This window comes from Polypterus senegalus, chromosome 7 (assembly GCF_016835505.1).
Source record: "Polypterus senegalus isolate Bchr_013 chromosome 7, ASM1683550v1, whole genome shotgun sequence".
In the NCBI taxonomy this organism is placed as follows: domain Eukaryota; kingdom Metazoa; phylum Chordata; class Cladistia; order Polypteriformes; family Polypteridae; genus Polypterus; species Polypterus senegalus.
Window position 1 is genome coordinate 166,957,787 of NC_053160.1, and position 16,026 is coordinate 166,973,812.

Genomic DNA, 16,026 nt, shown 5'->3' on the forward strand with positions numbered 1-16,026 from the left:
CTCATCACTACACTTTGAGCAGTAAAGAAAACTAGAGAAACTGTGAATCATACTTCAGGCATCAAATGCCAGTCATTGCTCTCAATTACCAAATGGGGTAACTGAATGTTATTTTCTGTCATTCTAAGAAAACAACAAATGCAAGCCAGGCAATATTGACTGTAACAAACAGGCAGAAAAAAAACATAATTACACATGCAACACATCTTACAAATAGCATGACTTACCAATGCATGCAACTGGTTGCTCTGAACAGGAACATATTGTTCAAATTTGACATATATAGAGTGTTTTGAGTGATCATACATTTTTAGACATTAGCTAGTTATATGTTGGGCACAATTTAAGTAATGAAAAAAATGTATATCTTTTACTAAAAAAAAACTATAGTTGAATGATAGAGTCAGAGTATTTTTTTTATGTCAACAGCAATTAAATTGATGTCATCAACATGAATGGGAAATTCTTTTCAAAACTATCTAAGACTTACTGCAGCACACATGAAGTTTGAATGTTTCCATTCAAATCTGACAACTGGCACTTAAGCCTGACACTTTCCATTTATATTAAATTTTTTAATCTTAATATATGTTATTTATATTTGATATCTGACACTTCAGTAAGACTTTTGCCAAATGTTTTGTATTTACCCTTCAAGAGTAGTATTTGCATTTGCATAGGACACTTGTGATTTAAACTTGTCAGAAGCTGTATAGTTAAGATTTTGCACAAGTAAAAGAAAAAAAAGCTGTTTTATATTCTGCAGCCTTTAAATTTGGAAAAAATAGCACTACAAAAAACTGCACTGCTTTTCCATAAACCAAAAATTGCCACTATGAGGATTCAATGTTCATGTAAACCTATAATGGCATACATGTATCAGAAAATGGATAGCAGAATACTAGAAACTTGATCTAAATATAGACAATGAAACAAAACTAATTTTATTTTGTTTATTACTCACATTTAAAAATATTTGCACATAAAAGCCTGAAAGCTACTTAAATATTAAACATCTGCCTTTTGGAATTTGATTTGAAACTGAAAAGCTGCTGTAATTTACAGAAAGCATTTTATGAGCATTTAAAGTAACCAGGAAAGATGAAGCAGAAGCAAGATCATTACACATTTGTTCTGAGCACTATGTAATGATTAATTAGGAACTTTAAAATTAAAAAATTTAAGGTGGATTTCTGTAATGCTAATACATAAAAAAGACAAACCAGCATTTACCTTTCTTCCCAGTAGGCTTCCTTATTAAAACCAGAATGCTTCAACAAAGCAGCTAACACAAATCTGGTGACTGAATCCAGTTGGACATCTCTAACATCACTTCCAATCTCCCATTCTCAAGAAAAAATAAATTAAAAAGTTGGAATTGCATCACACAGAAGAAAAAACTTTTTTTTTGTAAAAATGTGACTATAGAAAACTTCAGAATATGTAATTCTAAATGTCCCTTGTTAACTGAGCACAGTAATAGTTATTAAAGCATTTTAATTTACAATATTACACTAGAACATTAGAAAAATATAATCAAAAACAGGCCATTCAGCCCAACAAAGCTTGCCAGTCCAATCTACTTAATTCCTCCAAAATAACATCAAGTTTTGAACGTCCCTAAAGTCTTACCATCTACCACATAATTTGGTAACTTATTCCATGTGTCTGTGGTTCTCTGATTGAAGAAAAACTTTCTAATGTTTGTAAGAAATTTATCCTTAACAAATTTCCAACTGCGCCCCTATGTTTTTTTTTTTAAGTCAATTTAAAGTAATAATCTTGATCCATTGTTGAACAGGTGATATGATTGAACACTTCAGTAAAAAATGTTCAGTAAAACTCCTGTTCTTGCCATGTATTGCTCAAACCTTATCCTTATAATTCCTTTGATTAATTTACCTGTGGTGAACTTTGAGCTTACTGGCCTGTAATTACTTGGATCTGCCAGATCACCCTTTTTATATAACAGGATAAAATTTGCCATTTTCCAGTCCTTCAGAATTTCCCCAGTGCGTAGTGAATTCCTAAAAATATGCATGAAGGGTTTATATATGTATTAATTAATCTACTTAAGAATTCAAGGGTAAATATCTGATCCTGGGGATTTGTTTAATTTCAGATTATTTTATTTGAGCAGTACTTCACCCTCCACAATTTCCAAATTCCTCAGTACCTCCTAAGTGGTTTCTGTTACTGCTGGGAGGTTATCCACTTCCTGACTTGTGAAAACTTCAGAAAAATGCCAAGTTTAAAGCATTTACTATTTCAATGTCTGCATATTTTAATTCCTTTTTAATAATCCTGATACACTCCACCTCATCTTTGAGTGTCCTTTTACTATTTAAATACTGAAAAAATATCTTTGGGTCATCCTTTGCCTTATCTACAATAGTCATCTCTAACTGCCTCTTTGCTTCACTAATATCCTTCTTAATGGTTGCCCTCATGCTGTCACAGGCCCCATGACTCATTAAGAGTTCTCACACTTATATACCTTATACAGCTGATTTTTTTTTTCTTTTACAGCATTTTTTTAATTCCTTATAAACCCACTGCAGAGTTTTCTTTAATTTTCTACTAATTTCAAAGTTTAGAATGTAACTGTGATATATGTAAAACATTTTTAAACCTGTTCCACTACTCCTTAACTGTTTCTACACTTCAAAGCTGAACCCAATTTATCCCTTGTAGACTTTACTGCATCTGTTCAAAAGCTTCCCTACAAAAATTAAACTTAACTGTTTATGCTCATCTATGCTCTTCCAAAACACTGAAAATTGTATTAAATTATGGCCACTTGACTCTAGTGGTTCAATCACATCTAAACCCTGGATTCTATCTTGGTTATTATAAAATGCTAAATCAAGACAGGCTTCCCCCTGCGGTGCTTTAATATATTGTGCTAAAAAGTAGTTACTGATTACATCTCCTGCTCTTGTACTCCTCAATGATTATAATATCACACTGAAAACTTGCCTTTATAATATTATTAAAAATTTGTGCATTAAAATTAAGGTCTGCAATAGGTAGTCTATATAGCACATTCCTAAAATAAGGCCTCCTTCCCTAATGCTTTTCCAGACATCCTCACTAAAATGTGTCTCATTATCCAACTGAAGAATAAATTTTGTTTTAAAACAGCAACCCTCTCTACTTTTCTTGCCTGTCTATCCTTCGTAAAAAATGCATACCCATCTATATTACACTCATCCCCATCTTTATTATTGCTATATTAACATAATTTCATTTAGTTAAATACTCAGTTGTTTTATATTTGATATTTCAAGCATTAAGTCAAGATATTTTTAATGTTACTTATATTACTTATACAATTATATTTTGGGTTAGAACTCATGCTACTATGCATATTTGCTTTTACACAATTGTTTGTCACTTTGTGTGCAAGTCTAAAACTGTCCTGTCTTAAACTTTCTGCTTGACAATTCCCTAGTTTAAACAATCCTCAAATAACTTTCTTATATGCCTCCCCAACACATTGGTGCCCCTCCAGTTCAAATGTACCCCTTCATGGCAGTACAAGTCCCATTTGTTCCAAAAGGAGTCCTAATGCATAATAAATGTATAAATTGTCCAATAAATGTATATATTTATATCCTACACCAAGATTTGAGCCTCATGTTAAGTTAACCTCCTCAGTTTTGCCTGGACTGATGCTTGCACAGGCAGAACTTCAAAGAAGACTACCAGTTCTGCTTCTGAGCCTGGCACCAAATTCTTTAAATTTGAATTGCAGAACTGATAGCCTGCCCTTATGTATGTCATTTGTTTCAACATAGACAATGACAACTGGATCTTCTCACACTCTGTGCACACGGAAGGCAACACACTGTGTGAGACTTTCTGTCTCTAGACAAAACCTGCACTTCAATCCTCCTAATGATTGAGTAATTCTAAAAGTTTGAAGAAAGGCTTAAACATATATCTTGTATGACTACTTAAGTAAATGTTATTTATTAAAATACCTCTGCTAATAGCATAGTCCTTTATCTTCCTCCAGATCCCATGTGCTGGCTCCCTATGGATTCCTAGTGCTATATCAACCAGAACACAGATTTCCTCAGACAAACTCTCATCCACTGGCTTTGATTCAGCACCACTTGACAGTGTTTTTTCAATCAGCCTTGTCATCAAGGAGCCTAGAAAGAATTTAATCCAGTGAAACTTGAGAGGAAGTAGTCCATAAATTTAATGCATGTTAAATAGATTACGCCATTATATAAATTTAATGCATGTTAAATAGATTACGCCATTATATAAAGAATAAAATAATCTTTTGCTCTAATGAGGGCAACATCTTAGCAACAAAAATATTAAATTAATATTTTATGCATGTTCTTTGAAACACCCTTGTATTTGCCTACCCAGCTGTTCTCCATCCATTTCCAGGCCATTTTGTAAAAGTGGGTTATTCAGCCAGACCTCTGTTGCTTTTTCTTGTTCTGAAAGTGGAGGACCTTGTAGCATTCCTCCTAAACAACGTCCAACTAAAAGTGCCACTGATCTTTCCAAATCAAGCAACCAATGCCATGTCTCAGACATAGGCAGCAATCCATTTAGTGTGTCAGAGTTACCAGAAGATTCTATAAATATAAACAAGCAGATATTCAAGTGTAGTTTAAACAAATATGCTACAAAATATGTACAGTTACATAAAAATAAATGTGACTTAAGCATTTGTAAAAAACTTGAATGGGACCTATGCATTTTCAACAAATCTCAAAAATTAATTCTACTAACATTACAGCAGACAGTAAACTGAAAAGTTGTGCTGAAAACCAAAAGATTTACTCACTAACTAAAAAGACTATATTAAAGAAATGTGCATCCACTACTAAAGAAGTAAGAATAAGAAATTCCTTTTACCATACCCAGAGGTGTCTGCCCCAGTTCAAACTCTTCTAGTAGTCCCATATCAGGTAAAAAACAGCTTAGCTCATTAATATGTTCCAGTAGAGAAAGAAGGTGAGGCAGCAATGGTCTTGTAATGCTTGGTGACAGCAGCAAGAGAGAATATATTATCTGGCACAAAATGCTTCCTGCTGCAGAGCTAAACAGTACAGCTAAAAAAATAAATAAATAAAAGATTAGGTAAAATGTACTCTTCAACATTACATTTATCAGTATCAGTATAGTAGACCAATAAACATAACAGAAAACCTACAGTGTATTTCTGAACTATTGCCAGGATTTTTAAATACATCAAGATCAAGATCATATGATCTAGAATTAGAGTTGTGTAACTCAGGATAATAATGTACTTAAATTGAGTCCAATTACGTAACTCTCTAAAATATCTTTCTGTATGGGCCCAAGAAAAAACTATAATCTGACCATAGAGTGAAAAAACAAACTGCTGCATCCATCTAAAAATGCATATCCACCTACATTTAGACAGCAAAGCCCAAGATTAACATTTGAAAAAATTACTTTAAGTCAATAGCATGAGAGGAGGATGTAGTTAACAACTATGCCACTGGATATCATATGCCTATAGTCTTGTTAATCAGTCTGTCAAGTGACATTGTGCCGAGCTAAACATGTCCTTATTTCTGACATTTATTTTACAACCATGCATGTGACTTTGGCCAGAAAAATCACACCAGGTCATACTGAACACCAAAACAATGACAATTGCATTTTTGGCATTAACAGACTTGTTAATAAAGAGTTTCATTATGAATAGACTGGTCTGTTAATAAGCAACAATACATTGAACTGCTGAGGCATCTGCAGGAAAGTATCCAGAGAAGCTTTGAAACACTGCCCGCAGTGCATTGTCAGTCAAAGAGTTTTTGACCAAAAACAATGTGGTTGTTTTTCATACATATCCCATATTCTCTAGATCTTGCTCCCTATGACTCTTTTTATTCCTGAAATTCCTGAGACAGAAGAGAAGACAATTTGCTGCTGTGTTAGACATCCAGGAATAAAAAAATCTCAGAAAGCTCTAGAGATGGTAACACAAGAATGTTGCCAGGAATGAAAGAAGCACTGGGACATGTGTATTGCATCTGAAGGTAAGTATTCTGTAATTGGCGCAATTCTGGGAATTGCTGTAACCTGTATAATTTTTTTTTAAATTACAGAAATTTTTGTGTCACCCCTAATACATATAACAAACTCAATTACTTACCATGAAGCTTTTTGATGACATGCTTATCTGTTGTACTCTCCTCTAACAGTATTGTTGCCCTCTTAAATGTTTCAGCAGCATAAGGTAGTAACAGAAAGAGGTGTTTATGAAGTAGCATTACACTGCCATGATCCTACACAACAAAGAGCAAAAACTTAGCAAGATATTTTCATTGTTCTTGAATTAAAACATTATTCACCACAGCAAGGGTAACTCACTTTTGCATCAGAACTCATGTAGCAGTGGGCTAGCAGATGTCTATGCATGGCAGATAGCAGATGATGAAAGTGAGTGGGTGGATCACTTTGGGTAGGCACTATGCTATTTTGCTGTTTGTCACTGTTCTTCTCTAGCTCACCAAATGCACGATCCTGTCACATGAGTAATTTAAAGAGAATTTAGTTGTACAAATTAAAAAATAAAATACATGCACCAGAATATTCTAGGAAATGCAACAAAAATGAAGCCACAATGCTAGAGCTATGGTGGAGCTATGGTGGAGATTCCCCTGAAAGTTAGACCAAGACCTAATCATATCAAGCTGCAATGCTCCATGCACAAACCATATTGCTGATCACAAAGTTTAAAACAAACTGATAGCTTTTTGTAAGGTACACTAATCCATAACAATAATTTTTTAATTCCTTAAAATTGTATATAATAACACTATTAACAGGAGACTTTCAGACGTCTGTATTCAGCACAATTAATATTTCTCAATCTAAACTATAAAATGTTTAGTGTTGCCAATAAATTAAAGTTATTATCCAGAAAAGCTCAAAACCCAATTCTTTATAAAAGGATATATCAATGGCTACAGTAACATAATGTAGGAAATTAAACACTTTATGCAAAAAGAAAAACAGCAGGGTTTGAATATTTACAGTGTAAAAGCCAATATTTAACAGAAGAGTCTTCAGAAGTACTTCTGACAAGTAAAAGTGGTTATTGATCCCTGAGCAATCAAAAGGCTGATCCACTGCAGAAGCATGAGAAGCACCGGATGTTGATTCTGAAGGTGTACTGTATCCAAGTAAAGACGCAACATGAGACTGCTCCTGCAGACTGTTAAGGACCATGTCTAGCTGCATTCTCTACAAAAAATGAAGCAAGCAAAATCTGGCTCACAAAAATGCTTCTGTTTTTTTGCATTGAAAATATTATTACACTTTTCAATATCTATGTAAATGTTTACTGTTTTTTCAGTCATTTAATGCATTTGTTTATCTTAAGTAGTATTTGTCTATAAGAAAAGTGTTACTTGCATATTGTATCTTGTATATTGTATTTAATATCAATGACACAGAGGACTTTCAAAGACACAATAGCAAAACAAATATCAAGGAGAAATAACTACCCTTTGCGTGTAAACAAATAAAATTCCTACCTGCCCCCTGGAAAGGCTATCCCAGCTCTCTGGACCCTGAGGTAGAAGTGAGTGCAAAAGCTCAGTTCGCTCCCTGAGTGGAGGCAGCAGCAGTGAAGCACCAGCAGAAAGTGTAATCATCAGTGCCTGCAAAGAATAGAACTGATGCTCATAAAATCATTTAAATACACAACATATCTCTGTAAATATTGCCATGGTCAAATTTCAGCTTCACATTTCTCATATAGTATGTCACAATTTGAATGTAATATACTAGTGCTTATCCAATCACTTAACTATTTAAAAATACAATATACCATAATAAACTTAGAAAAATGGGCAACACGAATAAATAATGCCTAAAATGTCTATCATAATATACAGCATAAAACTACGATACACATTAAAGACACCCTATGACATTGTCAAATTCAAAATAAAGAAAATTAAAGGTCTGAAGTGTCTGGCATGACTGTTTACCAATCTAAAATATTTCTATTAAAAAATGTTCACCATAAAATATATGCAATTCCAGTAATTAAGAGTATAAGCGCCGTATTACCATGTCTAAAATTTTATATGGCTGAGAATATGGAAAACATTTAAAAATATTTATCGTATGGTTAATTTTCATTTATTATAATAAACTGTTATAAAAAATTTGTCACTTTTAAAGAGACACAAAACCTGCTGAATGGAATCAGGTACATTCGAGTCAATGAGTCTAAAGAGCAGATGCCTGAGGGGTCTTCCTTGAACACCAAGTACAGTTGATCCAGTTCCACCAGCTTGTGCCAATGACAGATGAGTGGAAAGCAATTTGAGACACAGAAGAATAAACTGCTGATATTCCCTTTAAGAATAAAAATGAAATTCACAAGCTGTTAATTAATTACTGGGTAAGAATAATATTTAGTGAAATTGCTTCTCATATATGAAAACTATTACAGGAAAAATTACAGTCTTTTTCTGTGTTGCACATGCTCTTATAGATTGTCACATAGCAAACTGCAATATCAGATAAACCAGACCATGAGTTTACAATAAGCATGCACTGGGTGGCTACCCTGTGAGTAGACAAATACAAATGCTTTTGTTTGCCTACCACTAGAAAACAGCTACAGGAAGATACTCATATCCCCGAAATGAATGTAAGATTTTTATGCTCTTAGGGCTAATTCAGGTACATCATGTGCAATGACTGAAAGACCGTTTTGCCCTCTTGTTAAATGAGGAACTGTACCCATTGAAATGTTGATGATTAGATGGTAAGGTTTTTTACAGGCATTATAATGAACTAAAAAAACAGTTAATTTGCAAAACACTGCCCAAGAGCAAAAGAGTTTTTCCTGAATGTTTACCATTATTAGGTAGTAATACAAAATAATCTAAAATGAGCTTGAGGAAAAATGTTCTCTGTTGGATTATGCCTCTTGAACTATCAGGGAACAACTTGCCCTTACCTCCCCTTAACCAAATATAAACACTAAACAATTTGACATACTGGCACATGTTGCACAGTCCACATGAATGTGACTATGAAAAAAAAAAATCCCAGTATCACCATTTAGAGTTCCTGTCCAACCCAAACATTACTTTAAAATTCCAAAAGTAAACGGATAGTGAGGTGATAATCTTATTCTTAAAGGCATCTTTAGTTAATGATGTATAAAACTCTCACAGCAACAAGAGCAATTTTTTATGAGAATAACTTTCTAGTGACCAATAACAAAAAATGTAACTTACCAAAAAAGTTAAAATTGCATAAATGAATATCATTTTATAATTCATATTTATTAATGTATAATTTGGCAATAAGGAATGAGGATACCGCACCTTTGAGATGTGAATGGATGTGGTGGCACATCAGAGTCGATCCTTTCACAATACTGTTCTAGGAAGTGACGAAGGTATGTAAAAGTACTCTCCTCTAAATCAATGCAGAATGGTCGATGCCAAGCCACCAGTTGTCTAGATTAATTAAAATGAAAGCCAAAAGATTCCCAATAAAGCTTCACAGTAATAATCTTGTGAAAAATTTAGTCTGTGACAAACAATCTTTGCAATTAGAACTGTATGCTTTATCTCCATGTATAACGTATATTCATTTTTATGCATTTGTTTATGTTATTTCTTAAGGCAAAGCCTCTAAGCACCTTTCGGTCATATTTAAAGGTTCTTGATGTATTTGTTAGAAAAAGGAAACTGTATAAAAGATGAATATTTCATGTTTCTCTTTCTCTATTGACACTATGAAATTATGAAATGGTTATACTTATTGAGTATTAGAGATGTTTGACTTCAACTGTTCATTTTTTTATCCTTAATCGCTTCTTATTAAAATAAATGCAGTTAAACACTTTAGAAAGAAAAAAAAAAAGAATTTTGTCACCTGTCTGTAGGCACCGCTGTCCAAGCTAAGCTATGTGAAGTGCCCGCAGTTATTTGCTGAACAGCAGTTCCCTCCAAACCTATAACCTTCTTCGGCTTTGTAATAGGGGTGGATGTGTGTCCTTGTCCACACTGACCCATTGCATTATTACCCCAGGCGTACACTTCATTCTCTGCCAGAAAGAATAAAAAGTAATTTTACCAACACAAAAAATTAAAATATAAAACACTGAACACATTATTCAAACACTCTTCAGAAAAAGATACAAGAAAAGACTTGAAAACAGGACTATAATACAATACTTTAAAAGGCAGATTTCATTGTTATAGGATCAAAACAATAAAATATCAAAAATGTTATGTGTAATGTGATAGTATTCTTCCTTATTTATGTTCAAAGTATATTCACGGCGTAAATGTGTTTTCTCTTTGTCCTATATAGACTTCACTTTCAAAATCCACTTTCAGCCTTCACTTGGTAATTAAGAAAACAAAGTGACAAATTAGTAAAACTGTTACAATAAAAACAAGCAACACTGTAGGGGCTGATTCAATTTTGCAGTACTAGCAGCATTATTAACAATTCTGAGCATTAAAAAATTGATCACAAGACACAATCGTATCTTACGTTTCAAAGTTTTAACTTATAGTAACTAAAGCATGTACTATGAGCTCTTGCTACTTACAATATGTGTTTATTTTAACTACACAATGGCATTAGACATGACAGCTAGTTATAAATGAAACACCCTTTTTTGTTTTTGCAATTCTGAGAGAATGAGAAAGCACAAATGAATTAATATCACATCTCTGCAGACTCTACTATTTACTTGTGAGTGCAGCTCTACTCCCACATTGCAAAGCATGCGTCTCAGTATCACAGAAAATTGAATCTTGATTAACTTTATTAACATCCACAAGAATATAAATAAACATGTTTTATATACTGTACTTTACTGGGAGAGAACGATTTTACCTATGGGAATTTCAATTCACTTTACTGATTCAATTCTTTTGAACTATGCAATTAAATAAATCATTTTATTAGTTTGATTTCAAAATTAAAAAAAAAAAACTTTCAGGAGCTGCCTCCCGAAATGATTCCCAAATTAATTATGTATTTAATTATAATATAATATTTATATTTGTTAAATTATATATGCTGGTATTTCAAATTATATAATAATTTAAATAAGAAACTATGCTTGAGAATCATAAAGAATTGTGTGAAACAATATCAGGTAATAATTGAGTGATTCACTTTGCAAATTAAATGAAAAAGAATCATATGATTTCTCTTTCATGGGTAATGATTCCGTTCATGAATCAAATGAATGAAAATCACATGATTAAATTACAAATCAAATGAACGAGAATCATGTGACTCGTTCTCGGGTAGCAATTCAGTTCATGAACCAAATGAATGAGAATCGTCTTACTCGTTTGCAAATCAAATGAAAGAGACTTGTGTGACTCATTCTTGAACAATGACTCAGTTCAAACTTCAAAGAATCAGTGAATAATATATACCTGGTGTATTCAATGTGCCATAAAAACTGTATGCTATACTAAAGTTGAAAGCAGAAAAATGTTAAAAATTAGAATAATAGTTTTATAAAGTTCAGGTATGTGGTGATTAAATTGTTCAATGTACAAAGGGACATAAATGCATTAGTTTAATACTATGTTTACTGTATATATTCCTCTTAAAATAATTCCTATAATGAATTGTACAAAACAAACAAAACATCCATCCATCCATTATCCAACCCGCTACATCCTAACTACAGGGTCACGGGGGTCTGCAAACAAACAAAACATTCTAATATAAATGTGTTATTACTGTATTGTACTTCTAAGGTGAACGAGAGAGTGATCAATGAGAGAGTTCCCGTTCGCCAATAATGATTTAAGTTCTAACTAAAAGAAGCAGTGTGAATAAGAATCACAAATCAGGCTGTACTTGCACATACACTTTAAACATTTAAACAAAGGAGGCAGGCGGAACTTGCTCTTTAGTACTCTCGTTGAGCTGTTCAGAATCATTCATTCATACTCGCAAATCCCCATGATACAGTAAAAAAAAGTCACTCAACAAGAAGGAATCATGCACAAATCACCCATCAATACATTTCACAGAGAATACAAATTGGATTAAGCAGGTTTATTTTATATACTGATGAAACTCATCATAGCTGTGAGGTGGGGGCCAAGTTTCTTCACTGTCTCCACATTAGAAAGTATAGAAAAGCTTAATAGAACAGCTTGGATTTTCCAGAAATGCACCATACGCAGAACTAGAGATGATACACAAACTTATATGTTTCCTTTAATAATAAACGTTTTTGTTTACATTGATCACGTATGTGAAACAAATCCATGTACCAGTCATATATGATTTAAACAGAGCCATAAATGATTTTTGCACTGCAAACAGAGATAGTTCCTCACAGATTAAAAAAGATTTTAAAAAACAGTTTATTGTAATGTTAGGAGAAATGCTATTTATCTTTCCAGTAGTAAAATCACAATTCACAAGAGGTTTATATAAAACTAGCTGTGTAAGCCAAACTATTGAAATCATCAGAAAAAAAACTGAAATGTAGAGATATCAGGTAATTGAAAGGAACTACTCTGGGTATCTCTCTCCTAGGAGGTTTCGTTTTGAAGATGTGCTCACATTGTTTGTGCATTAGCGGCTAAGTAACTGTCTTTCTTCTGAGGTTTTTGTTTTGCCGACGTGCTTGCCTCGCTTGTGTTTTAGCGGCTGGAGGAAAAGTAAAAGAGATACCATTCTGCTTATGTGCTCGCCTCACTTCTGTATTAGCCGCTAAGCGAGTGACTCTTTCTTTGGAGGTTTCGTTTTGCCAACATGCTGGCCTCGTTTGTGTGTCCTCAGGGGTGTGGCCCTTACCCTGACTCCACCTCTCACTTCCAGGACGGACAGACACACACACTTCCACACATAGACATTTATAAATAAGATAACTGAAATAATACTTATATGTGTACTGTATATGTAGTGCAGAAATTATTATCAGGTTTATTAGTTCATTTGTCATCATTCATTTTGCTGTAATATTTTTGTTCCACATGCTTTAGTTGCACTACCATCTCTAATGATTCATCTTCTTCAATGTTTGGGTAGCTTTAGATTGGCCGTTTTTGTTTGAACTTTGCCCGGGACTGCACTACGTATAGCTTTATTGAATATAGTCACAAAATGTAACATTATCTACATGCATTTTGAACTATGATGTTCATAACCAATATACTTCAACTGCTTATTTTATAGCAGTTTGAGAATTAATTGTATACTCTATGATGTCAAAAACTGATGAAGTTGCTAAAAAAAATTTGAAAGATTAAGTACTGCCACAATACTCAGCTGGTTCCCTGTGACGCATCTCCGTCAGATGCAGTCTATCATTCCCGCATCATAACAGTTTACCGTGTATAGCTATCTCAAGTGTTTCACCGAGTGTTGTTGTGTTTTTCGTTTTGTTCTTTTTAAAGCCCTAAGATGCCACCCAAACGTCCTGCACCTTCTAAGGCTCTGGCAATGAACCCAAGCGCCAGAAGAAGTTTAAGAGACTCCAGGAGAAGGCTAAACTACTGGATTTGCTCCGGGAACTAAAAAGTTATGCCGCAGTAGCCACCCGAGGAGCTGTAAATCCTCTGCTTTGCTGTGGAGTCATTATCTTCATTACATACTTTTAACATACTGCACATCTAATTCATTATCATCTTCAACCAATATCATTCATTATTGGTGAGTACCCATACATTTTACTGTATTTTTATTTTATTAAATTAAATTTAATTATTATGTATATACCCTAATGATACCAAAGAAAATGACAGTGAATACTAAAGAAAATGTGCTTGCATAAATTACAGTAAATATAGGGGTAACATCGGTATTTTACATTCTACCACTGCAGGAGACATAGCAGTACAGTACTGTACAGTTTACAGGTTTACCTTTACATTCTTTTTTTTTAGGGTAATGTATTAAGATGAGTCTGAAATGAAAGTGTTTTGGAGGCATATTTAGGGTTTAAACTATAAAAATAGGCATTTATTGGCATTTTTTGACCACATCCAAAATTTGCTGTTTTTCACAACCCTGCGAATTTCAGGGGTCATTTGTAATGCATATTAAGTAAGCATGTCTTTCTTTCTTTCTTTCTTTCTTTTTTCTTTCTTTTCTTTCTTTCTAATCCAATAATGCTAAATCGATAAATGTTGTTGAGTAAACTAAACTACAATAAGACTACTCACCATGAGACAAGGCCAAGCAATGGCTTTCACCACATGATATATCAATAATTTTTGTCACACTCAATTCTTCAATTAATTTAGGCTTTAGGGATGTCATTTCAGAAGAGCCACATCCTAGGCAAGAGCCACATCCCCACGAAAAGACCTGTTTAAATACATGAAAGCTTTGATAAAAGAATATTTAAAAGACAATACTAAAAAGACATTTCCATCTAATTATCTTTTAAATTAACAAATACAGTACTTGATTACTGGATATGATACAGAGAAATTAAAGATGAGCCCCAGATAATTATCTAGATGCTGGTAAAAACTGACTCAGTTCTTACCTGACCAGCAGATGTAAGAGCAAGTGATGACTGACTGCCAGCACACACTTTCCTGATACTGAGACCGTGCAGAGCTTCAATTAATTTGGGTCTGTAAACTCTGTTAGTGTCACCATGGCCAAGTTTACCTATTCATGATTAAAATAAATATATAAGATGGAATTATATTTCTCAGTAACACTGAGATTCACCATTACTGCTAGCCAACAGGGTGCAGGCCAAAATTGGGCTACAGTTGGCTGAAGAAAGAGAAGAAGAGGGGGAAGGTGTGTCCGGAGGCAGAGGGAGGAAAGGAAGGTAAAGGGAGTGGAATTGAGGGTAGGAACTTTGAATGTTGGCAGTATGACTGGAAAGGGGAGACAGTTAGCTGATATGATGGAAACAAGGAAGGCTGATATATTGTGCATGCAAGAGACCAGATGGAAGGGGAGAAAGGCCAGGTATTGGAGGCGGGTTCAAATTGTTATTTCATGGTATGGATGGGAGGAGAAATGGGGTAGGGTAGTTATCCTGAAGGTAAAGTATGTCAAGAATGTATTGTAGGTTAAAGGAATGTCAGACAGAGTGATGGTTATGAAGCTGGAAATTTAATGTGTGATGATAAATGCTGTTAGTGCATATGTCCTGCAACTTAAGGGTGCAATGGATGTGAAAGAAGATTTCTGGAATGAGCTGGATGAAGTGGTGAAGAGTGTACCCAAGAGAGAGAAGGTGGTGACTGGAGCAGATTTCAATGGACACGTTGGTAAAGGGAACAGAGGAGAGGAGGAGGCGATTGGTAGGTATGGTGTCAAGGAGAGGGATGCAGAAGGTCAGATGGTAGTGGATTTTGCAAAAAGGATGGACATTGTTGTGGTGAATACATATTTTAAGAGGGAGAAACACAGGTGATGTACAACAGTGGAGAAAGAAGCACACAGGTAGATTATATTCTCTGCAGGAGGGTCAGTCTGAAGGAGATTGGAGACTGAAAAGTGATGGCAGGCAAAAGAGTAGTTAGCCAGCATAGGATGTTAGCCTGTAGGATGACATTGGATATCAAGAACAGGAGGAGAGTGAGAACAGAGCCCAGGATCAAATGATGGAAGTTGAAAAAGAAAAGGCTGTAAGGTTGAGTTCAGGGATAAAATAAGATGGCAGTGGGTGGCAGAGAAGAGTTAACCAGCCAGCTTGGCGATTACAGCAGCAGTAGTAAGGGTGACAGCTAGAAGGGTGCTTGCTGTAACATCTGGACAGCAGAAGAAGGAAAAGGAAACCTGGTGGTGGAATAAGCAAGTACAGCAGAGTATACAAAGGAAGAGTTTGCTGAAGAATAAATGGGATAGTCAGGGAAATACAGAAAGTAGACAAGAGTACAAAAAGATAAGGCATTATGTGAAAAAAAGGTGGTGATGGCTAAAGAAAAGGCATATGATGAGTTGTATGAGAGGTTGGATACTAAGGAGTTAGAAAAGGACCTGTACTGATTGGCTAGACAGAGGGACCAAGCTGGAAAAGAT

General features: G+C 34.3%; 1 protein-coding gene across 7 annotated transcripts in view; it reads right to left on the minus strand.

Moving 5' to 3' along the window:
- Window positions 1-16,026, minus strand: part of LOC120532980 (probable E3 ubiquitin-protein ligase HERC1) — a 188,217-nt gene that overhangs the window by 121,867 nt on the left and 50,324 nt on the right. For all 7 annotated transcript variants that reach the window (XM_039759544.1, XM_039759542.1, XM_039759540.1 and 4 more), the window contains 13 exons: window positions 14,528-14,655; window positions 14,199-14,343; window positions 9,916-10,087; window positions 9,360-9,494; window positions 8,211-8,376; window positions 7,545-7,670; window positions 7,042-7,251; window positions 6,376-6,528; window positions 6,158-6,290; window positions 4,893-5,084; window positions 4,386-4,604; window positions 3,987-4,160; window positions 1,234-1,348 (listed from right to left, as the gene is read on the minus strand). In XM_039759544.1, coding sequence (XP_039615478.1) covers window positions 1,234-1,348; window positions 3,987-4,160; window positions 4,386-4,604; window positions 4,893-5,084; window positions 6,158-6,290; window positions 6,376-6,528; window positions 7,042-7,251; window positions 7,545-7,670; window positions 8,211-8,376; window positions 9,360-9,494; window positions 9,916-10,087; window positions 14,199-14,343; window positions 14,528-14,655 — 2,068 coding nt within the window. The remainder of the gene's footprint in view (window positions 1-1,233; window positions 1,349-3,986; window positions 4,161-4,385; window positions 4,605-4,892; window positions 5,085-6,157; window positions 6,291-6,375; window positions 6,529-7,041; window positions 7,252-7,544; window positions 7,671-8,210; window positions 8,377-9,359; window positions 9,495-9,915; window positions 10,088-14,198; window positions 14,344-14,527; window positions 14,656-16,026) is intronic.